Here is a 25,397-nt window from a genome sequence, read left to right on the forward strand (position 1 = left end):
GGCGGGGATGGAGCGCTGCGACCTGGGCGGGCGGCGGAGCGGCCCCGTGTGGGCCCGCAGGGCCGGGCCCGCGGCACCGCGGGGGTAACGGGGCAGGGCCGGGCTGGGCAGAGGGGAGCGGCAGCCCCAGGGGAGGGGGCGGACGGGGCACGGCCGGCCCGGGCCCGCCTGAGCGTCTGCGGGCTGGATGGAGGGGCAGCTCGGAGATGCCCGGGTGGAACGCGGGGGAACACGTTCCCCTTGAATCATGGAATTGTCAGGGTTGTAAGGGACCTCTGGAGATCATCCAAGGCAGGGTCACCCAGAGCAGGTGACACAGGAACGTGTCCAGGTGGGTTTTGAATGTCTCCAGAGAGGGAGACTCCACGCCCTCCCTGGGCAGCCTGTTCCAGTGCTCAGGGTAAAGAAGTTCTTCCTCATGTTTAGGTGATACTTCCTGTGTTTTGGTTTATGGCCATTGCTCCTCCTCCTGTCGCTGGGCACCACCACCGAAAAGAGTCTGGCACCATCCTCTTGGCACCGCCTTTGAGATGTTTATTGCACTGATGAGATCCCCTCCTGAAGGCAGAGCAGGTCCCCCAGGAGGCTGTGAAACCCCGTGCTCATGCTGCTCACAGCTTGCCTAGGCACTTACCCCAGTTTCGGGCTTCAGTTTGTTTGTACTGAATGAAATGTCGACGGGAATTCTCAGAGTTTAATCACAGTATGGTGTACAATGAAAACTGCCTGGCCCAAGCTGAAGAGCAGCAGCATGGATACTGCTTTGAGTGCCTCTGCCCTGGGGACTCTGGATGCAACCCCGTGAACTCCTAACTGTTCTCCCGAGTCTGTTTAGTAGCAGAGGAACTTTTGAAAGGCAGAGAGTGGCATAGAGAAGGTTATGGGAGATGCTGTAACTGCACTGATAAGTACTCAGGTTTCAGGGTGGTTTTAGAAGCAGAAGTCGTACTTCACTTGTCATAAAACCCCCCACATCACTAGATGTCAATTATAATTTAAAATACTTTATCTTTCTAGTTTCAATTTTATGGCCCTTTTATTGTAGAAAAGAATGGGCTTAACAGTGAGGTGCAATTAGTTTTGTCTCTAGTTTGTACCGTGGCTGTATGGCCCTTCTTCTGGTGTTCACTCAGACTTTGTATCATACCTCCACAGCTGCATGTGCATGCTGGGTGGCATATTCTGTGTCTTAGAGAGGTGCCAGCATCTTACATAGCCACAGTCACAGCATCCAGCCAGTGCTCTGCAGTCTTTAATCAGCCTGCCAATGTCCTGCAAAGTTTTAGATGTTTAGTTTGACTCTGAATTTATATCTAAGTGATGATAGAAAATAAATTGTTTGCTTAGTAAGCTTATTAAATCCAGGAGTAGCAGATCTCCCAAATCTTACTGTCCTGGTTCCTGGAAAATCCTTGCTCTTGCAGCTTATTCTGCACATGGGTTTCATTTCTGCATCTGGCTCCGTTTTAAGGGACAGCACAGTGCAAGGATAGAAGTGAAAAACCAGAAACTTTTGTTCAGTAATATCTCAGATGAATAGTGATAAATATGGCTTTCTTCATAAAATCGTAGAATGGTTTGAGTTGGAAGGGACCTTAAAGGTCATCTTGTCCGAGCCGCCTGCCATGGGCAGGGACATGTCCCACTAGACCAGGTTGCTCAGAGCCCCATCCAACCTGGCCTCGAACACTTCCAGGGACTGGGCATCCACAACTTCTCTGGGCAACCTGTTCCACTGTCTCACCACCCTCACAGTAAAGAATTCTTTCCTAGTATGTAATCTAAACCTATTCTCTTTCACTTTGAAGCCGTTTCCCCTTGTCCTGTCACTACATGTCCTTGTAAAAAGTCCCTTTCCGTGTTTCTTGTAGGTTCCCTTCAGGTACTGGAAAGCCACAATTAGGTCATCCCAGAGCCTTCTCTTTTCCAAGCTGAACAAACTCAATGCTTCTGGAGACTGTGAAAAGAAGTGATATTAGAACTGATGTACCCCAACATCTAATCAAAGTGGTTTCTTACAGTAATGCACAGCTTCTCTGTTTTCCAGCATGTTTCTTTGCATTGGTAATGACGAGCCAGGTTCCTTGCTGAGAGCTGAACTGGACTTTCAGATGCATTGGTAGATGATACATCAGGATATGTTAGTGTTATTCATTAATAATGCAAATCAGGCAACCAGGAGCCACATAAGAGGATTGTGAATGGTGGATTTCCCCCATCTGCTTTATATGCCTCCTACCTACCTTCCAACACAGTGAATCACTTCCTTTGTAGTATATTTTTTATATTAAAAATACGTGGTTTTATTGAAGATTTTTCACTTAGAAGCATTTTAATCCTAGGTCTTGGAGAAATACATAATAATAAAATTATTCTAAGCACAGTTGTTTTGCTTGCTTTCTTCACAGACTTATAGTGAACATAATCCATAGTGTCCAAGGGTACCATTCAAAGACAATACGTTTTCTGAATGTGGCTTTTGACGGCTCTGGAGATTCTCTCCTCGCTGGGGACCGCCAGGGGAATATATATCTGTTTGACTTGAATGGAAACAGGTAAGAATATTTCTGTCAAGTCATTTTAATTGTCTGAGACATCCATAACCTTCAGGGGTGTGGAACGTGCCTGGACAGGATCCCATAGGTCAGGTCTTAACCCTCATTTTCCTGTGAATGTGGAAATAGATAGTAGTTTGCTCAGAGCTGAAACTACACGCCAGTGTCTCATGTAGCCTCCCTAAATATTATTTCATTAGTTTAGCTGCTCAAAAAGAGCAGAGGCTTGTAACTAAGCAGAACAGCAATTTCATAGAACTTAAGTACTACCCCAAGGAGTTATTCTTTGGTCAGTACGGATCAATGAATGAGCCATGAGTTGCAATAAACTAGTGGGTTTTTATTTGCAGAAATACGTCAACCAGTCTTTTCAACTTTTCACTACTGAGTTTTAAAATATTAGGACTGATTTTTAGATTTATTGTAATTAGATATAATTTACTTACCCCTTTAGAGTTGATTTATTTTTTTTCTCGGTGAAATATATATTGAAACTGATTAAGTTATTACTTCACTTCAAGTGTTGCTTCACTATGAACCAAAGTTTCCTAACACAATGAGAATGTGTATTTTTAAATAGGTTCAACCTTGTCCAGCGAACGATGCAGACTTGCACTGCTTTGGCATTTAATCTTCACAGAAAGACAGAGTTCCTGGTGGCTTTGGCAGATTATTCTGTTAAGTGCTTTGATACAGGTAAGGAGAAATTTGAAGGATTGGTATAAAAACCTATATAATTTTAGTTTTGATCTTGAATTCTTGGACAGTTTTTTTTATGGAAATCATACTGTGTATTTCATGCCATCTGTCCAAAAAAGAAAAGTTTAGGCCCATGGGAATTATAGTTTTGTGGGTAAATGAACCTAAATCCACCCTTTGCTTTGCCAAAGTTCCTTGTTCCCACTAAGTCACCGAGGCATCTGTTTAACTGAAGTCCAGCACAGATCACAGTTATATATGTTACCTTTTTTTTAAGCAGTTCTGTATATGTTTGCTTAGAATGAGGTGCTCTATTATAATAAAGTCGAAGTCAGTTGACAGTATGTTAGTTTAGCAACTGAACCAGTTCTTAATTATATTTACAGTAAAATATTTGAACAAAGTGACAATATAGAATAAAAGAACTGTCAATACTTTTGAGTATTCAAGTAGTTCTCTATCCTTGTTCAAAAGCAATGTTAAAAATTAACTTCACAGGCCAACTGTGTGTCTCTGTCTTGATTAGAAGTTAAATGGTGAAAGGCATTGACAATTCATTCTTCTTAAATTGATCTTTATCAAAAAGTGCAGTTGTAGTGTCTCTCAGTTAGGATTTAAATCTTTTTAAAAAGCTGTAGGAATCACTCATCTGCAATTTGAGGATTTGAGACTGCTTTATCTGTGAAGATTTTAATGTAACACAATGTTCCTCAAAAGAGAGGAAGAATCAGAATTAAGGTCTGAAATCCTCTGCAGTTTTTCTCTTCCTTTCAACTACACCAAGACCAAACTTAGATGTTTGGATGCACTTAGAGCAATATTAATTATTCCAGAAAGTACTGAATGTTTATATGGTGCTGTTTCCAGATATCAAGTCGTACTCAGTAATGTTTTAAAATATAAATGGTATTCACATAAGTCAGTATTGAGTGAACACTACTTGGTGGGCTCCATCCCCTTCTTTAGAAGCCGTGCTGTCTAATCCCATGTCACCCCTCTGGTGATGATAGCTTTAAGCACTCAGTTGTCTGTAAGCACAGCAGAAAGTTTGACTGTTAGTCTTTATGAGCTGCTCTATAGCCATTTCCCATGTTTGATGCCACAGCAGCAGGTCAGCTGGAACAACCCCATGGGCTGTCAGGCAAACCACCCAGTGTAAACTGTATTTGCCACAAGTGCAGTTTGGTTGCTGAGGAAAGATTAGTGGTCATGCAGTCACAACTGAGAGACAATGTAGTCAGAGGAGCCGCTTCCTTAGTATGCAGTGCACAGTATAAAAATGTTTTGGATCCTAAAGGAATTCATGAAGTGTTGTTTTCTGACTGTACCTTTCTGTACTCATAGCCAGTTGCCATTAAACCTTTCTTCCTTGCACCTGTAAATAGCTGCATAATCATTCACAGACTCCATCCACAAGTAAAAACAAGTGGAGAATTCTGACTAGAACATTCAGTCTCAGCTTCTAGAGATTACTGTGGGTGTTCACATCAGATATTCTCTGAGGCATGCTGAACTTACCTGATCACATTGTTCATGGCTTTTGAAGATTGATTTTTAGGCTAAATTAAACAAGTCTGTGCAAGTTGGCTTTCTGTGTATAACTGAGCATAATTTATAAAATCTGTTAGTTGGAGATGTGGAGAAGATTATGCCTCTCTAAGGTGTAATAGCTATGTGAAGACTGATACCTTTATTTCTTGTTTATCGGGCTGTGATGGTAAATGGTTATATACTAGTAATGTTTCTAAGTCTATTCCACTGCATAGTGTTGGCAATACAACTAAGGTAGTAGTTATTTCACTTTGAATTACTTTCATATCCTTTCCATTTTTTTTTCAACAACTTCTGCAGAAACCAAGGAGTTAGTTAGTTGGATGAGAGGCCATGATTCATCAGTGTCTTCCATCTCTGTGCATGGCTCAGGCAGGTATGCTATCACTACTTCCACTGATACAGCACAACTGTGGGACTTGGACACCTTTCAAAGAATAAGAAAGCTGAATGTTCATCAGTCTGTGGGTATACAGAAGGTGAGTAAAGAGCAGTTGCTAAAAGGTGAACCAGCACACTTCAGTAGGTGTAACACCACATAGTAAAATCACATTTGTAAATATTATTTCAAATACGGCTGAATCTTTTCTATCTTCTTTGGGCATATCATCTTAACTGTCATCCTAACACATCACCCAGACCACTGAAATACTGACTCAATAGTTGCAGAGATCTGCTGGGAACTTTTAAGGAACCTCCATCTTTAGAGATACTCAAAACTTGCTTGGATATGACCTTGACTATCCACTTTAACCTGGAAGTTGGAGCCATGGTTTAGATTGACCTTGCTTTGACCTGTGGTGGGCTCAGAGGACCTCCATAGATTGATTCCAACCTGAATGATAGTGGGATTTAAGGGTGTTGTTAAAAACAGTTTTGGTGTCATAATGGTCCAACAGTCACCACCACCTGCCCCATTCAGCTGCTTATTCCAAAGCTGCTATTCTGTCTGCACGCTAAGAACTGAATGTAGGAATAAACAGGGCTGAAAAGGAACTCAGCAAAAAGAAATTGCTGCTTTTCAGCCCAGTGGTTTCTTTGTTTCTGTTTGCTGCACAGACACTTATACTGGGACAGCATGGGATGACAAGGATGACATGTTTATGTCAGGGAGTGGTTTAAATAGGTCTTCCTTAGAGTTACATTGTTTTAAACAGGTCTGCCTGCGCCACCAAATGTCACACTGTGGCATAAGTACTACGGAAAGCCCTGACGCAGAGCCTGGGCATGGCTTGCACACGTGCTGCCCTGCAGTGAATACTCTGACAAACACCACTTCAAACCAAACTTCTCGTCAGGCTGGTCACTAAAAAGCCATGCTGATTTTGCAGAGAACAAGGCTATTCATTTGAGTGCCTTCACTCTGTTCTAGGTCAGGCAGAAGTTCTGACAGCTCAAAACAGTCACCTAGCAATTACCATAAAAAATGATCCATACATCTTTGTTTGTTTGTTATATTGAAACTGGTGTGTAGCACATGTTGCTAAAAGTTATAATATCTCCCCTCCAAAGATGGCTGCATTTCTTTAGTGGACAAGATCTTTCTACTGCTCAGTATCTTTCTTTGTGTAAGCCATGTGTAGGGATTTCTTATGGATAAATGGCTCTTGGAATTTGGTAGGATCGGGATGTTACAGTATGGAAACAACTGTTAAAGCCAAACAAGGGTTGAATTAATAAATTGTATTTGGGAATCAAGAGCCTGCTTTTTTTTTTTTTTTTTGGTGCTGCCATTTCTGATAGGACATTATGCAAATGGTCTGGATTTCATTTTCCTGTCTTTAGAATAATGATACTTATTCCCATGCCATGATTTAAGACATACAGATAAGTAAGTGCTTTATTGAAGATTAGATTTATTATTAGACTGCAGCCCTGACACTCAGTGTCTAAAGCTGGATTCTTGCTCACTGTCTGAGCCTGTGGAGTAGAGTCATCAATCTCATGTGCTTTTTGGTGCCTCTTTACTTAAGCCCAGCTGCACTCTATCATATGCCTTCTGTTAAGTTGGTGTGGGGCAAAGCTAATTTAAAAAGAGAGACCGAGCTGCACAGTGTATGGACAGCAGGTGAAACAAAGGAGAAGGAAGACAACACATCTCTAGTGACCATTTCCAAAGCATCACTGCTTATTCAGCAGCTGCTTGTGACCATCCTGGCGTATTTTTCTACGAGAAAGCAGAAAATTAGGAGCTGTTCAGTAGTCCAGTTTGCCAAAATTTAAACTTCATCCATCTCCATGATAGACATCTTCTCTCATTTCATTGTCTGGTCTTCTTCAGGGTCCCTGAAGGAGGACAGACAGCTCAGTCTGTCTGAAGATAAGTGACTGTGGTAGGTGAGGCAGCTCTTTCCCTACAGGTAATTTTTGCTCACTGTCAAGTGATTAATTTGGCTTGAACATCCAACTTCCAGTCACTAAGATGAATCCCATCCCACTTATCCAGATTTACAGATTTTCAAGGCCCTAAGAGACCATTCAGTCCAAAATTCTAAATTTTGTAGCACTGACTATTAATCTCAGCCAGTGAGTACTTCAGGTAGTCCCTCAATGTTCAAATATCAGAAGACATTTTCAGTTTCACGTTCAAGATTATAGATACTGGGAATTTTCTGAAGCTGCAAGAGCTGCTGCCAAAATAGAACCTCTGATCTAAACCAATAATTTATCATTAAGTAAGAATGTATTTGATGACATCCAAAAATGTAAATAATCCAATTTTTTTTCTTTTGGAAACAGGTTACATATAAACAATAAACATGTTCAAAATAGTTGCAAAAATATTTACAGACTGTTTTGTTCTATCTTTATTCATCCTCACAGTAAAATCTGCATTTCATAGTTGGAGAATACATTGCTAAACATTCTACAATATTTTAAATAGTTGTGTGCAAAACTAAGGAGTTTAAATCTAGAGCTGAATGCTTCAGAGAGTGCATTTGCAGGCTCTTGGTACTGTTTGAATGCTTTTTAGTTTGTAGAAGATGCAGGAAGCAGTTGTTCACTGACCAGTTCTGGCTCATGTCTCCCATCCCCTCCTGCTCCTGCGTTTATGTTCCCACTACTTATATTGCGTTCTCTGTAGCACCCACCAGAAGCCTCCACAACACAGTTTTAACAGTCATAAAAATAACACAGATAAAACTTGTGTCATTTTGGCGAGTTGAACTGGCTTAGCAAAGGATATGACAAGTTGTGAACCAATGCAAGGGAGAGCAGGCCCACCCATCTCTAGGCTGTCCCAGGGGACAGGGCCAGCTGCCTGTGGGATCCAAGCCTTGCACAGTTACAGCAACAGCCACACAGTCATGATTTCCTGCCATGTTTTATTTTGCCATGAACTTTGGTTCAGTTTAGAGTGTACTTCTTTGACAACATTCCATTTTTTTTTCTTTTCCATATTCTTCCAGGTTTTTTTTCTTCCATTGAGTAACACCATTCTCAGCTGTTTCAAAGATAATTCTGTTTTTGCATGGGAATTTGATACTCTTCACTGTAAATACCAGTTGCCATCTCCTGTAGAAGGTTCTGTATTACTTTATAAGGTGTTTGCAGTTACCAGGTAAATTGCTATTTTAAACATTCTAAAGCAGACTGCAAAAATTGTAGTTTTAAACAGGTTCTCCTTTATTTATAATAATTTGTGGAAGTATTGAGCTATATAATAAGATAAGCTTTTGAAGTCTGCTGTAACTGGTACTTTCAGCAATGATCAATATCAGTGTTTATTATAGTCCAATAGCAGTTGAAACAAATAAAGTTGATTTTTAATGACCATTAAAATAAGGTTTAAGCTATCCTTTACCTTAGCAAATGTTATTGTTTAGTAGGTGTTTAGTAGGTCTTTTGGGAGAATATGACAAAATAATGGCAGATTCAAAAGTGACTTGAGGGCTTAGAACAAAATGTACCATCTCTCTCTTTAGCTAATACTAACTTAAATTATAGTATGCTGATGGAAACTTTACCTCATCTGTGATCCAGAGATGGCCGGACCTTTGTAGCTGGTGGAAAATCAAATCATCTTCACTTATGGTGTTTGGAATCAAAGCGGTTGATAAAAATAATCCAGATGCCTGAGAAAGTGCGAGCTGTCCGTCACCTGGAATTTCTCCCTGACAGTTTTGATGGGGGCTCCAATCAGGTCAGTTTTTTTACAAAGCTTAAGACAGGAATATTGGCTTAGTTGATTCCAGACCTATACCTTGAGGGCTTTGGGGGGGGACACTGGGGATATGGGCCTGCATCAAACAAAAGGAAAGTGACTGTGCTCAATCTTTGCTCAATTGCTCTTTTAACTTAATGGAATCTCATTGCTGGATGGAGTATTTTTGTATGGCCAGTCTTCGCGAGCGAAGATTTGGGAAAGGTCATTAACCCTTCGAGCCTGCGCAGTGGATTTTTTTAGGTGAGACACAGCGTGCGCTGAACTGAGCCCACCCTTTAATCCTGAGGTTCATCTGCCGGGGCCGAGCAAGCTTGGACAGTGGCAGTGAGGGTCTCAGGACGTAGGTTTGTTTAGAGTGACCTTCTCTTAGATGGATTGCCTCACAGGGCTGATGAGCTCCATCTGCCCGGGGGGCTGGGAATCGAACCCGGGTCGCAGCGGTGAGAGTCCTGCACCCTAACCACTAGACCACCAGGGGCCCCTGGATGGAGTATTCCACTTTGATTTACACTGACAATATTAATTGAGGAATCCTTTTAACTTACAGGTCCTTGGAGTGTTAAGTCAAGATAATATTATGAGGTTTATCAATATAGAAACATGCAAACTCCTTTTTGATATTGGGAGTCCTGAAGAAGGAATTAGTACAGCAGCAATTAGTCCCAATGGACGGTATATTGCATCAGTAATGGAAAATGGAAGCCTTAACTTATACAGTGTCCAAGCTTTGACTCAAGAAGGAAATAAGGTAGAGTGTTTTACATTTCTTAAAACAGCATAAATCCCCTTGAAGTTAATATTTGTCTTCATATCTTTTGTACCAGCAGTAGTTTGCAGATACATGTTGGAGTGCCATATTTAACAATACAAGTTTAGAAAAAGTGGTTTGTAGAGTTTCCTTCATAGTTCCTCCAGTCTGCCAGGTAATTTGATGGTTTTAAGGTATATAAATCACTGTGTTTCTGGTGTTGGAACAAGGGGGAGATGGTATTTCTTTCTACAACAATTTGCATGCATCAGTTCTTTGCGGAGTGATGTTTGGGAGGAGATGGAAGCAGCATAATTGTGCTGCTTCTGTTCCATTTCCAATAGGAAATGTTTAGCAAGTAATGCTCTCTTAAAGTATGGGCATGAATGGTATTTTTATTACTGGTGATTTTGTTCTTCTTACTGTGTTATTGGATACCAGCATCCATGATTTATGGCACAACCATACCCCTAATCTTTCCTAAATAAGAAACATTCTAAATACCAGTTCTTATTTCATTAAAGTAATTTATTAATGGGAGTTAGGTTTCTAAATCCAGAATTCCACATATCTTTAATCACCATGTCTTTGAAGTAAACAGTAACCAGCTCTGGGTAATGATGGAGTTGGAGCTGAGGAAGGATGTGTAAAGATGTCACACGCATTCCATTTGCACTTTTGCTGACGGTTTGACATGAACTGGGAGATCCACTTTGTTACTTGCTTTCCCAATCTCCAGCGTTGAATTAATTAATGCCTGCCTGACACTGAAGACTAATTAAAGTTTGTAAAGGTCTTCTGTATTCTTTTTAACTGGTGCTATAGAAATGCAAAGTATTTTAATGACACTGAGAAACACACTAAAGTAATAACCTTAACAGTACATGATACACATCTATACTATTACAATTATATTTTAGTGTTTGCTAAGCAAGGAAATAACATGATTGAGTTGCTTTGGAAGTTATATAAACCTTCTTATAGTTAAAGCAGTTTTTATTCACTGACATTCTTTTTCAGAAGTATACAATCCATATATATCTACGGTAGAAATGTGTTTCTATTCTTCTTCCTATGGCCATCAAACTCAGAAATGTGGCATGTAAAATAAACAACAAATTATAGTGTTATGTAATCTGTCTTACAAGATTTTAACCAAGGTATTTGCACTTAATATTAGCCTCCACCATCCATGTTCAAAGTTGTACAAGATGGGTCCAAGTCCACATCAGAGACAAATAAACTGATAATGAAAGTAACTCCAGGAAGGTCAGAGGCGTCTTGGAAGTCTAGAGGAAGCAAAATTCAAACCAGATTGCTAAAACTGCAAGGAAACGCATCCCTTGAAAATAAAGAGGTAGGAAGAAGTTGCAAATATTTTGTTCTCCCATCTGCAGCATTTAAATTTCATTGCCATTTATTTTAAAGAATAAGTTCAGGCACTGATGCACTTGGATGTTTGAGCAGAGAAAGGATTAAGGAAATTTTAGTACCATTTTCTCTCTCTCTTTAGCCCTCCTATACTCCTATAGTATGTGACACAGCCAGAGATGCCTCCAGTCATCTTGTGGTACCTCTGAGGTTGTTCAAGCAACTTGTGACACATTTGGATATTTGCTAGATCTGATCTGCTTCCCTGCTAGCAAACTGGCACCTTTAAAATGTCTGCCTAAAATAATTTCATTTTTATTTATTATTTAGAAGATGAATTACTGTTAAATTTATTTTCCTTCTGTCATCACTGTGCTGTTTTGTTTCTCTGTCTTTATCTTGTGTCTCCTATGTACACACATACATACATACACATATCTGTGTGTATATATCTCCTCCTGCAACATGTCACCATATGATCTATTCTTTATGTCAGTGTTCTTTATGATTTGCTATATCCATCATTTAAATGTACATGGTTTAGTCAGTTAGGGTCTGATCTGCTTCTCACTGAAATCAATGGCAGCTGTTCCTTGAGTTCACGAGACAATAAATGATGTTTTGAATTATCTTTTCTTTGTTGTTGAAATACCTAGGACTGTGTAACAAATAGCAATAGACATTTTATTTTTTTAAAATATTATGTCAGGAACTTCAATATTTCACTACTATCATCAATCAGAGTGCAAAAGAGAGCAAATCATTACATTTATTGTTGATCCCCTATTTTGTAGAATGAATTGCCGGGTGGATTAAACAAGAAGCGTCTGCGGGCCTTATTGAAAGGATTTGGAGAATATCCAGCAAAGTACAGGTATTTTTTTTGTGTGCAAGGTCATGCTTGCACAAAATAAAATTGCTTGTATTTACTGGCCTATGAAAGAGAAGTTGCTTGACTAAGGCTGCATTTTAATTGCAGGATGTTTGTTTGGCGTTCCTTATTACAACTTCCTGAAAACCACCTGGCATTCAGTAGCTTAATAGATAAGGGAACCCACAGTGCCTTTGTAAATATTCACAATAAGTACCCCATCAAAAGCAGAAAACTGCTGAGAGTTCTACAGAGGTAAAATATATATTTGTATTTATTTAAATATTATAGATTTTTATTTTCATATAGTGATCTGAAATGTATCCACTGAGCTGGAATCAGCTGTAAGGAAAATTCTAAAATGAAATAGTAGTGCCCATATGTAATTTTGTTTTGATAACTCATACAATCCTGCATCTGTCTTGAAGTTCACAATCTTTCTATGTTGTGGTTCTAAAATACATATTATATTTTTGTCTGGTTTTATAATGATTTTTCTACACCCTGTTTGCCCTTGTGCACAGGACCTTATCAGCTCTAGCTCACTGGTCTGCTATCTTTGCTGAGACACCTTATATTCCTTTGCTGGCATTCCCATTTGTAAAATTATTCCAGAACAACCCGCTGATCTGCTTTGAAGTTGTTGCAACAGTAGTAGGTAAGCAATGATTTTAAAAACTCAAATATGCTGCAACGTGGTTAAGCTTTCCAATGCAAAAGAGCATTTCCTGCTGAAATGAATGAGGTATTTCCTAAGAGGTCATCAGGCTCTCTTCTAATTAATATGTAGCAACTGTGTGCCTAAAACAAAAACCTCAAATATTAGACTTCCTTTTGCAGTGTATCTAGCAAAAACTTACCAGTTTTAATAGTATTTGTAAAGTCTAATCAGCAAAACCAAGTGTATCTAGCATAATTATATCATAATAATTAGGTCTCTTAGAGGTGGGAAAAGTAGTCACACCCACCTACCCCCTCACCTGCTGCCAGTCAAAAGGGAATGATCTCTTTCAAGGTTTTATTGTGTTTAGTTGTCCTAAGCATGTGGCAACTCAAAACTAGACGTTTGTCTGAACACTAGCTGTGGCTGTCTTCTGAAGAAACATTCTAAATTAAAGTGCTTTACACTTAAATTAATTGTTGCAGCTGCTGCTAAGTCTGCAGAAGATACGTGCTGCCAAGCATACGTACCCACTTTGCAAACACATGCTGTTAGTGGACAAGTATCCAAGTTTACAGAAATTATTCTTAGTACGTTAAAAATTACTTGATCCAGGCTGTAGTTTCATGAGACAGAAATATTGTTTTAAGTATTGCCATTTGCCCCTGATGCCTCAGTCCCACTGCACACAGAGTTTTTTCATTTCATATTTGAGCCTTACTAGTTCTTCAATCTGATTCACAGTGTGCTGACACAAAAACTCATGCCAGTGCAGCTGGAGGAGCAGTGTACTGTGGGAATGGTTTAGGAATAGATGCTAGGAAAGAGAAGAGATGGGAGTATCTTAAGCAGCCTTTGCTGCCTGAAACTACCTCTTAAATTCATGGCTGTTGTAAACAAACTTGAAGGTTGTCATGAGTCCGTCACTCTGGATTACAGCGGATTGTGTTGGGCTTTTTATTCTCTTTTCAGTTAATTTTTGCCAGCACTGGTTTGAATACTTTCCCAATCCTCCAGTTAATGTCCTTAGTATGATGGAAAATGTTTTGGCACATCATGACAAAGAACTACTCCAGCATTTAATAAAATACAATGTGACTTCACAGGTAATATTCTAGCCAACTTTTGTATACAAAAATGTACTGCAGTGAATACTAGGGCACTAGTTTCTTATTTTGATGTAGTTCTATTTTGGGGAAGTTTTCATTAAATAACAGTGAATGATATGGGAGTGTAAAGAATATATCATTGGTTTCCTGCTGTTCTTTCTTGTCTGTGATCATAAATATCATGCACATGCTACTGTAGTTCTTAGAAGTTCTTTGCTTTCAAGTCCACATTGCTTGAAAATCTACTCATAAAATTATAAATGTACCTTTTTTTTTAAGTGAACATAAGTGTGATGAATTGATTTTGTAATTCCTGTTTATCATTAGAGATGATTTTAGCTTCACAAATTTAAACAGAACATTTAGACATCCTGTGAAATAAGAAACATATTTGTAATCACCCCATATTTACTCTGAATATTTATAGTTGGTGATGAAACTTGTCTTCAAATGGTCTGGTTTATTTCCTGTTTCTTTCAAAAATCAATAGATTCTTGGTATAAGGCAAGAAAAATCATATTATATCTTTTAAAGGGATGGTAAAATTGTACTAATGGATTATTTTATCTTTTTTCCTGAATAATTTAGGTTTATGCTTGGCCTCTCCTAGAAACACTGTTATCAGAGGTTCTAACAAGAGAAGAATGGCTGAAAGTCTTTGACAATATCTTCTCCAACCATCCTTCATACTTTCTAATGATTGTTGTTGCCTATATTATATGTTCCAGAGCTCCTTTGCTTCAGTGTAATCAAGCAGTGGATTTTGAGGTAAACTTCTTTATATTCAAGTCAGTCATGTGCAAGGGATGTATAAAACATTGTATCTGTTGTTAGAGAGGTTAGAAGGAGATGTTTCATTTCCACATTAATATATTAATACATGTTTCTGAACAAAGTTATCTGGTACTTGACAAATATACAATAAATGAGTAAAACATTGAGCAATTTCCTGCATTTCATGCAAGGAGAACTTTAAAAGCTTTCATAAGCTTTCTAATGCCACTAAAAGCCATTTTGTAAATTTCAATAGTTCATCAACCACAAAATAATTCTGCCTCTTTTTGGGGGATCTAATGTGGACTTCTGCCTCTGGAGACAATACACAATCGTTCTGTTATGTTGCTTCGTAATCCTGTTTTCAGATTTGCAAAATTAGGCAGTATTATTGAATGTTCTCTGAAGCTAAATGAAAATGTTTCCTTATGTTTAGCCTTACATGGGGGAAGGAGTTTTTTTCTTATGAAAACATTTCTGTAGGCAAATAAAGGGTTCCACCTCTAAAATGTGCTTTTAGAGTCAATTTGACTGACATTGAAGAGATAACATTATTGCTGTGTTTAGTAATGACCAATTTAGATATTTTCTTGGTAAATAAGGTCTTTGATGGGAAGAATAGGCCTGCAAGAAGAGAAACTTCCAATCTTCATGGTTGAACACCAAAAGTCAAGGGAGGTTCATCCAGTGGTGGGAGTGTCTGTTTGGGCAGTGGAACACTCTAAATTGACACTTAACTTTCCAGATCCCTTACACAACAGCCATTTGAAGAGAAGGAAAAGAACCAGAGCATATTTTCACAACTCAAAGAGGTTTGGTTCAAGTCATTTGAACTGGTAATATTTTATGAATTGGTAGGGATAACTAAATAAACCCTTTGTAGATTAACTGTTGAAATATAGATCTTGCTAACTTACCTAATTATTCCCAAAGAGGTGTAATAAAAATAAATATATATTTATGTAAAAATACATAAAAGTGCATAATCTTTTGTAGAATGTAAATGGAAGCATGTCTCTTACAGTATTTCTTTCATCATCGTAACAACCTGGAGATCACAGCTGTGATTAAGGAAGCCTATCGCCTTATGGAGGCTACACCACTAGACATCCATCCACAGCGTATGCTTGAGGACTTTATACCACTTACTAAAGGACAGTATCCTATATTTAATAAATATCCCAAGTTCATTGTGGATTATCAAGCTCAGGAACGGGAGCGGATCAGACAGGATGAAATGGAATACTTAAAAGAGAGGTATTACTGGGAAGGTTGACGACAGTCTCAGACTGGGAGGGACAGGTGGACACAATTGCCTTTGTCTTTTGTAATGCATATGCTTGAGAAGAGAGACAAGAAAGAAGATTCAGGAAGATGACTTTAAGTAGTTGCTAAAGGTTCAGTATTATTTGGTTTGACACATTTTGAAGTCAAATCATCAGTTTTATCTTAAACAAAAAATGTTTGCTAATTCGCAAAAAATATTGGGCCACCGGTGACCAACTTGGAATCTCATAGTCAGAACCTAAACCTTTGTTGACTTTGTGGGGTCCAGCTTTTGAAGGGCCGGGAGTTCTTAGCTTGCTGTTGAAATCAGTGGGTACCATGATGCCAAGGCACCTTTAGAAACTGGTTTTTGTTAAGAACGTGAAGAAGAAAATACCTGCACTCATCTGCCATGCCCTGTTTGTCTCTAACAGTCAGTATTGTAACTCTTCCTCATGTACTTTATCAGTACAAAAGGGATGCCATATTCTGTCATGTTGTCTCAGCATTTCACCAGTTCTTTGCTAATACAGTCATTAATTTCTAAGTAATCAAGTAATTTCTTGATAATTGGCTTGACTTATTAACATATGACCTCCTTCCATTTAGACAATTAGCACATGAATCAGAAGCCAAAGCAGAGGAACAGAAAGCAGAAGATGAAGCCTGGTATCAAAAGCAGAAATTACTTCGAGAAGCTGAAGAACAGAGGCGGAAAATGCTGCTGGAAGAAGAAGAGAAGTTGGCAGAACAGAGGCAGAGGTATTGTAATATAAGAAGCGTTAGGGGTCTGGCTATTGCATCCTGCTATTACATTTTTAACCACAAGTAAAGGAGAAATAACCACTAATTTGTATAAATTGTAATGTGGGATAACTGTGGTCTGGCAGGTCATATTTTGGTGTGAAAATTAAGTGATCTGGGTTGTGTTACTGCCTTGCCTGAGGGAATACAGCAGATTAGAGGTCAAGTCACTTCATATTTTTTTCTTGGCTCCCAGCCTTTTGTCTGGTCTCTTTGGATTGGGAGTACTTTTAAGCAGTCAATTACTGTGTGTTTGCACACTGAGACTTCAGACTTGCACTAACCCACACTGCAAATATGAGAGTTGCTATAGTATCAGTGACTGTATCCAGTCTTGTATTTCTAGTGGATCTAGAAAAAAGACTGTTTTATGTATCAGTTGATGAGCAAACAGTTTTATGTATCAGTTGATGAGCAAACAGTTGTGACAGTAATGAAGCTGAACTGTTAGTTTGTATGTTTTTGCAGTTGTTAAGGTTTAAGAGAATGTCAACATCTCCATAGTTTCTTAAATCAACTAATAGTAATTGTAGAATCAGTTAGGTTGGAAATTACCATTAAGATTATTGAGTCCCACCATTAACCCAGGGCTGTCAAGTCCACTGCTAAACCCTGTCCTTAATCATCACTTTTGGGAGCACATCTCTTAAACCTCTGTAACCACAGAGGTTTTTTTTAAAAAAAGCAGTGAGCTTTTTTTTGCAAAATTTATTTGCAAAATATTCTTCAGTTTATGGTTTTGTTCCTTGAAAGAGTTTGATATTTACCAAATAAACTTAGGACTATTTTTGTGCAGCAAGAGGTACCAGGACAGTGAAGTTATTCTAAGGAACAGTTTCCAGTTTTGGATTGTTGCAATACTAAACTAGTGCTTATTAAAGTGGAACAGAAACAGGTCCCAGGACTTGAAAGCTTAACTGGGGACATTGCCATTAAACAATGTTTGTGTGTCTGTGAATTTAGTTTTGTCTCATAAATGAAAACCAGAAAAGTTACTGAAAGCAACTGTCCTAAACTTTATAAGTTAGAGATGAGTTCACAGTAACTAATGGCTAACTGCACTGTAAGTTTGTGCTCTTTGGTACTGACCTTTTATGTATACAAGTTCCCTTGTTTCTGTTTCTTTTGGCTTTGAAGACTCGCTGCTATTAAAAGAGATCTGAAAGTAAAGGAACTACAACTTCTAGATGCTTCAAGAAGGCGTTTTCTGAACTACCAGCAAGATCAGCTTCAAATGGAACTGAAACGTCTTGATGATGAAATTGCAAGAAAGGTTGAGCATTGCTAAAGCAGTTCTTTTCTAGAAGGTTTAATAGTGAAAATAAATAAGGAAAAAATGCATAACTAAAATTGTAGTTGATGTACTGTGATTTGTGAGGCCAGAGGTGTATTTAGCAAGAGATGGACTGCTTTAAGTGGTAAATGCATAATTTTACAGGGGGTTTTTGGCACTTAGTATGTTCTACTGGCTTGCTTTAACTGGGAAAATTCCTCAGAAAAGTCAGATTCGTCTGATTATTGGCAGTTTTGAAAAATGTAACGAGTTCCTTAAATGGCTGGTGAATTCTCAGCTGTCTGTGGGCTGTATGTCCAGATTGCAAATTAACTCTGCCATTGATTGGGAGGCTCCGCAGTGGCCTCTGGCCAGGCCTGGCTCTGTTTCCATGTTACCAGCTCAGGGACCGTGGCATGCAATGCTGAGAATGGAAGCTTTTGAACCTCGTGGGCACAAATTGAGCCTTTGCAGGGCTGTTCCCTGTGTCTCAGCACCACACTCTGCAGAGCACAGTGAACAGTGCGTGCTTGTTCCCTCAGTCAGGGTGCTGTAAGACTCGTTAGCTCCAGCTCAGCACAGGTTCTGCCAAGTGGCCACTTGCCCACCTGTCTGCTGTCCTCCCCAGCCTTCTGGGTTCAGAGACTCCTTATTCGACTCAGAGCTGCATCTGGCAGGTTATCAGCACTGGTTCAAGCCTGACATTTCCCTAACAAGCTTGGCTGCATGCAAAACTCTTTCTATGCCCCTTCTCCACCTTGCCCTGAGCTTTTGATGTGCAATATTTTCTGTTCATGGTATGAAGGTAGAAGGTTAACTAGAACTTAGGAGAGGGTGTAGCTTGGGGGTTTGCACATTCTTGACAATTTTTTTTTTTAAGGGAGAAGAATTTCTTTACTATATTTTCATGTGTTTCTCTTCTCAAGGCATCCATGAGAGAGCAGGAAACAGCTGCTGCTGTTCAGGACGTAGAAATACGACGGATGGAACTTGAATCACAAAGACAGCTTTTTGAGCAGGTAATTGTTAGGGAGCTATACACATGTTTAATGGTTCTTCCTTTAAAGTTCTTGGATTCAATTATGTTCATTCAACCAGACTTTGTCAGGAAAAAGGAGACCTTTTTTTTTCCTTTTCTTCTTTCATACTTTTATTTTAGAATAAACCCTCTGTTGATAAAAGCGTTAGCAGAACTCACTATTATCTCTTTTTTTGGGTGAAAATACTCGTATCCTCCCTGTTTTATTCTTACCCTGTGCAGAGATATCATTTGGTTGCTGCAGGATTTAGCTGTGTGCTCAGCTGCTTGAGGGAAGTAAGGAACAGGTAAATAAGAAATAAGTCTATAACAATGTTCCTCATCCCAGAAACTCCCACCTTTTCATCTGTGATATCCAGATATATCTACATTTTCTGGAGAGAACAGTATAGCAGATTGAGGTAGTTGATGAAAAACTGTCTAGTTGCCAACAACATCATTAAGCAAAAAGGAAAGGATGGCTTGTTGGGAATGTGCAGTTCCTTTCTGAAATGACTGACTTATAATTCAGAGATCGCTAGTAAATAATAAAGGGCTTTAATCAGTAATACTGTTTAAAGTTAAATATGAGTTAATTATTATAAATAATTATTATAAATTACTGAAAAGGAAGGATGCCAATGGAAGGCTTTAGAAATGTTTGTTTTGGTTAGAAATAGTAAGTTAAATGTTTAGAAATCACAGCTACATGTGCCCATCCTGCACATGTGTAGATCCAATGGAATGAAGTGGACACTCACCTATCTAACCCTTATTTTGAAACATGTGTCTGCTTGTATGTGGTTTTTTAAAGATTTTGGCCATATACTTTTTATAAGACATGCCGAGCATAACTGGGGTAAATTTCTGTTAGCATCTATTTATTAAATACACAGCCAGTTGCATTGTGGCTACATAACACAAACCAGGCTAAGCTCATTTGTATTCCAGTACATGTAAAGTCAGCTCTTTAGGGGAACTAATTCTACAATGATCATCCTCTTTAGTCTAGAAAGGTAGCAGATATTTAACTAACTGAGGATATATATCTGCCCACAAGAATCTATGCAGACAGGCTTTCCCTGCCATGCCCTGAACTGTTTTGCTGCCATCAGTGAGGGGCTTATTCCAGTTTAGAAGGTTGTGTAGCTTTACTTTGCCTCAGCTGCTCAATAGATTCCCACAGGCCTAGGAAGAGGTTATTTCTTCTCCGGAAAATTGTGTAGATTTGCCCTGGTGAACGTGAAGAAAGATGGTGAGAGTTAAAATGCTATTTCTAGATCTGCTGCTGGTTTGTACTACTTTGGCAAATCATCTCTGCATTCAAGCTGCAGATGTGTTTATTATAAGTCCCAGTACCATGAAACACAATTATTATTTGTGAAACATTTTGAGGTTTTGGCTAAAATTTGCCATAAAAGTAGAGAATATTTTCATGATTAATCTAATTCATTTAAGTTGGAATTCTGGTTTTATGCTCCACTGTAATACAATGACTGGAGTTACATCCATATCAACCTGAGAGACCACTGTCATGACTCTAGTGTTAGTGTAATTCCAAGTTAATAAAACAGCAGGAACTATCATTTTCTTGGACAGTTATGATATGTAGTGGGATGAGATGTGTGGATATATTCATATACTAGTTTAATGAAATTTTAATAAATGTTAAAGAGGCAGAATTACAAATGTGAGCTAGTAGCTTAGCAACAGTAATTTTTGTTTCTGTGTTTGGCAGCATCTAATCAAAGATCAAGAGGCAGTTACGAAGGAAATGAAAGAAAAGGTGGATGCCCATCAAAGAAAGGTGGATCTGGAAGATCACTGTGTTCAGAGATTGATGGAAATAGATAGAGAAGAAAACCAGAAAGCTCAGACAGTAAGATGACTGGATCTTAACATGTATTTGGGGTAGCCAGTATGTTATCTAGTACAAGTAGTACTAGTTAATAGTATTATGATTGCAATTAACTAGTTCAAGTTAATACAGAAATATTTTCTAAAGAAATCTAATTTCTAGATACCTATATTAATACATTAGGATGCTATGTTTGAAGTTTTGAGGTTTTCAAAAATATGACTGAAGTGTCCAAACATCTACATAATACTGAAATTCCCTGGATCTGCCAGGAATATTAATTTTTTTTTCACTTCTCAACACTTAGAAGGCACGTAAGTCTCAAAATTGATTTTCAGAATAAGTCATCCTCCTGTTAAGGAACATGTTTTGTTTGTAACCATAATAAAACAAAAGTAAGCCTCAAACGAGCTTTCAGTTGGTAGTACTTGGCAGGAAATTCAGCAGTAGAAGCTGTCTTCTAGATCACAGTAATGAATGTGTGTAGCTTGACATTAGGAATTGTTCAGATTTGCAACCTCAGAACTTGTAACTGCACAGTTGGAAAAATAGTTGCAGCTATCCCACTGCCCATATGCTTGTCATCTGCATTTGTATTTTGTCTAGAAAAAAACATATGGGCCTGAGTTTTTGTAAACAGCATTCGATTTTTGGAAGCAGATGGATGTGGGTGAAAGTATTGGCATTCAGGTATCAGTCTTATGTCAGCTGCACCTGTAAATGAGTGGCATTGCAGGAGCAGCCTCCCAGCAGGGACATCCAACAGTGATACTGGAGAACACCTCAGTTTGTCTTGCCTGGTCTGTAGGTAGGGCTGTGCAACTGGAATAGACTAAGTGGATTGCTGGTAAGGAAGGTGTTTCACTAGGTGGCTGAAGGAAACGTAGCCAAAGCCGAGCAGAAGCGCATTGACACCGACTGGAGGCTGCAGGTGCTGCAGAGGCTGAGGCGCGACGACCAGGACCGTGAGAAGTGCTACGAGGAGCTAGTCAAGCTCCTGCATGACAACAGGGTGAGAGAAGCTGAACTGCTGAAGGCCATGAGGGAGGCAGAAGAAAAAAAGGTATTTGCATTATTTCTTTTTCCTAAGTGGGCCTGGCACACTGGGTAACTGTCTTTTGCCCATAACGTAGAGACCATAAAGCTGAAAGATACTAGAGAAATATTTTGTTAGGAATCTCCTTTCCTGTTTTGACTGGAAGTTTCTGGAAGAACTACAGAAAATTAGTGAGAATGTTTTAGATTTGGGAAAGTACATTCCTATTTCTCTAAGTTCCTCTCTTTTTTTTTTCTCTGACCCAAGACTTCTGCTTTTCTCCAGGTGTTTGATTGAGACATTTTTCAAAATAAAACATTCACACATCTTAGTAACATATATTTTGAATTAAGGGTGAAGTGTAATCTGTAATAATCCAGATGGTTTAACTTGTTGTTTTTTCCTTGCAACACATCTGTTGAAGACATTTAATATCTCTCTTGCACAGTGGGAAGACATTATACAGAAAGAAGCTCAACTAGAGGAAGAGCAGAAGGCAGCTGCTGCAGCAGATGAGCACAGAAAGCAGTTCTTAGATGACAAAATTAATGATGCATTAGAATTGTCTGAAAAGCTGGAAAGGGAAGATGGTTATTTTGGTGAGCATATAGATAATGCAATTCTGTGTGGATGTTGGCATGAAGCATTCAACAACTCAACGCAAACTAAGTGTCCAGTATTAGGGATAAACTTAAGCATAACTCCTTTACATAAGTACTTTCTGGCAGTATTCTTTCTTGAAACCAATATATCAGGCCAGACTTGGAAAGAAATCTCAGTTCAATATCTATCAGATGCAGCTATACAAGTGGCATTTTTGGTAGGGACACAGGTTTACCTCAACTTAAGCCAATCCATTAGAAATCCTCTGTCAAATAAGGTTGTCCTGTGATGATATACACTATTATACCAGAAGTGACTTTTCCAAGTGTTTGTTCACAGAAGAAAATCATATGTATGTGCTTTCAGAACTGGCCAGTACATCTTTCCCAAATGCTGCATTTGTGTGTTTTTGCAGATATTTCTCTTATCCCCTCCAAGGCTCACAAAAATTAGTGATTACTATTAAGGTTAGGTGATTAGTATTGCTTTGGGCAAACATTTTCAGCCTTTGCCCTTATTTACCTAATGTTTTTGGTATGGAGTAATTTCCAAATGCACATTATTAAAATGGGTGTTTCCTTAAAACTGCAAGTATGAGTGGCCATATTCCATGTGATCTTAGTGGCATATTTGTCAGAAGATTAATTATATAGGAAGAAACAGCACATGTAATTTCTTAGAGAGCTGTAATTTCTTAAAGGGAATTTTAAGAAATTAATGAAATTACAGAGCTGTAATTTATTAAAATGAAGTGCAGTGATGCATAGCCTTGACTGATAGGGTAGGAACATTGACTTCTAATTCTGAGCAAATTGTACTTGCCATTAGCTGGAGCTTCCTGAAAAAAAAACTGTTTCACCTCAAGCTAGGAAAATTCACTAGAAACTTACACAGTTTTAATTCACAAAGAATCCTTCTCTCCATTCCACAGAGAGACCGTGTGATTTAAAGGCCAGACGTACAGAGAGAGGAGTAGAAGTTCAGCAGGTGCTGAGGTCTGGAAACATCTGTCTGAATGATTTATCTGCATTTGTGCAATCACCACACAGTAAGTTTCAAAGTTAGGACTCTGTTTTCATTCATGTTTAGTTTCAGAAGCATTACTGGAACACCTCGTTGTGTGATTGAGTCATTATTAGTTGTGTGGGTGTTTAGTGGATAGTAAACCAGTTTATTGTTGTGTTCTATTTCACACCTGAAAAAAAAGTCCTTGGTACCAGCACACAAAGGAAGTGTCTGAAGCGTGTCACATTATGAGAGTAGTCCTAGTAAACCTCAGCTTAGTTTAATCACATTCTGACCTGATCATTTTAGCTATGCTTTTCCTAGCTTCATATTTATGTATGATTTGGGAATGTTGAGAAGATGTAGAGCAGTCTTTCATCGAAATCTTACTGGGAGTTATAGTCAAGAATTAGTCTAATCATTTTTTCTGGGCTGTCCTAGCAACTCTGGCAGTGAAAGCACAATTTAAAATCCTATGCACCTTATGTACAAAACTCTGCAGGCAATGGGAACATGTATCCATGGACATGCTGTAGCCATCCATTAGCATCTGACCTTCTGGCAGCAAAACAGTTGCTGCTTTCAAAGAACTTGCTCTTTGCAGGTCTGAGGGCTGTCTCACATACAGTGGTACTGTGTGCCAGAGATACCTGTTTTCCAATAGGTATTTGTAGTGTATGTGGAAAACCATTAGCTGCAATACTAACTCCGAGTTTCTTGCACTTCAGTGTCTTTAGACAGAAGACGAGAACTGGCACGCCAGGAGCGAGAGCTGATGGCAGAAGTCCGGCGGCTCAGACAAAGGCTGATCTCACAGGCTAAAAGTAGACACCCTCCAGCTCATTTCCCAGCTACAACGTGGACACCGTGACATGCTTTGCTCTGGACCTCAGCTGTACTTTGAAATTATTAATCAGTGAAAAGCTAAATATGTATAGTGTGATTCAGGATGGGTCATAGACTGTTTATTATAACAGCCTTTGGAGATTTTTTTTATATAAATGCTAGATAGAAAATATGTGTTTTGTTTGTAACCTTCTTGTTATTTTTTACTTAAATAATAAATAAACTCAGTTTTTACAACTAGGCTATTGCCCGTGCAGTATTTGTATACTTTTTTCAGGTGCCTGCCATGACTTGAAGACAAACTACTGTTAAAATGTGGTTTTGTCAGTGATGTGTAAGTGGATTCTACAAGTTGCAGCAGGGAAATTTGCAATTAGAGAAAAAAATAATTTCCAGTGAGAGCCAAACACTGAAACCAAGGCAGAGAGGGTATGGAGCCTCTGCTGCTGGAGATGTATGTGATTGTTATACATATGAGCAGGTTCATTTCATGAGAAAGAAGGGGAGAGAGGATCTCAATAAATACATTGCTCTTCATACTGCTAGAGGTACTGACAGTTAATGGTTTTGACCCAAGAAGAGAACATCATATAGTGTTACAGTAAAAAAGAATGAGGCAAAGTAAAATAAAGTGAATAATTCATAATTGCTACACACAGTGCTGAGTAGACTTGGCCCTGTACAAATAAGAGGACTGGGATCCTAATTTGTTCTGCTTCTCCTGGGGTTTTGCTGATGCTCTTTGGGGCAGCAGTGTTAGAGCAGGACTGCCCATGGTGCCCTGTGGGGGCTGAAGCACCGGGCAGAGGGCAGACTTGTGATGATACGTGTGATACCAGCAGATCCTTGTCACTTGGGGCTGGGAACAGTCTTCCTGATTCTCTTTAAATTACATGAAGACCTAAATGCACAGAGGTGCTTGGTTATTCTTGCCTTAGCATCCTCTGAGTCTGGAACTAGAAACAGTCACGTTAGCAGTGACCAGGATTCATGGAAATCTCATCGCAGCCCTGTGGGGAAGAGGCATTGTTCCTTTTCAAAGGAGAAAAATGCAACAGGCGAGGATCATCTCTGGGAGGCAGAGGGGGTACATAAGAAAAATTATCCTTTTCTGATGATTGTCTTGGAATTTACATGCGATTATTTCTATATTTAAAGGGAAAAAATAAACCTCCAGAGTT

General features: G+C 38.9%; 1 protein-coding gene across 3 annotated transcripts; it reads left to right on the forward strand.

Annotated features, from left to right (window-relative positions):
- The first annotated feature begins 7 nt into the window (after positions 1-7).
- TBC1D31 (TBC1 domain family member 31) lies at positions 8-24,444 on the forward strand. Of its 3 annotated transcripts, XM_017826450.1 has the most exons (22): positions 8-84; positions 2,409-2,555; positions 3,136-3,251; positions 5,106-5,284; positions 8,216-8,367; positions 8,790-8,949; positions 9,521-9,721; positions 10,902-11,078; positions 11,887-11,966; positions 12,072-12,218; positions 12,488-12,621; positions 13,597-13,730; positions 14,322-14,501; positions 15,532-15,764; positions 16,383-16,535; positions 17,715-17,850; positions 18,777-18,869; positions 20,607-20,747; positions 21,595-21,789; positions 22,211-22,361; positions 23,297-23,413; positions 24,099-24,444. In XM_017826450.1, exons 1-22 carry the CDS (start codon positions 8-10, stop codon positions 24,239-24,241), a joined length of 3,246 nt encoding a protein of 1,081 aa, XP_017681939.1. In that variant the 3' UTR covers positions 24,242-24,444. The 3 variants fall into 3 exon arrangements, with proteins under 3 accessions (XP_017681939.1, XP_017681940.1, XP_017681941.1); XM_017826451.1 differs by lacking the exon at positions 20,607-20,747; XM_017826452.1 differs by lacking the exons at positions 8-84; positions 2,409-2,555; positions 3,136-3,251; positions 8,216-8,367 and having other exon boundaries at positions 5,147-5,284.
- The last annotated feature ends 953 nt before the right edge of the window (positions 24,445-25,397 follow it).

Source organism: Lepidothrix coronata, unplaced genomic scaffold, assembly GCF_001604755.1.
Source record: "Lepidothrix coronata isolate B3197 unplaced genomic scaffold, Lepidothrix_coronata-1.0 Scaffold126, whole genome shotgun sequence".
NCBI lineage: Eukaryota > Metazoa > Chordata > Aves > Passeriformes > Pipridae > Lepidothrix > Lepidothrix coronata.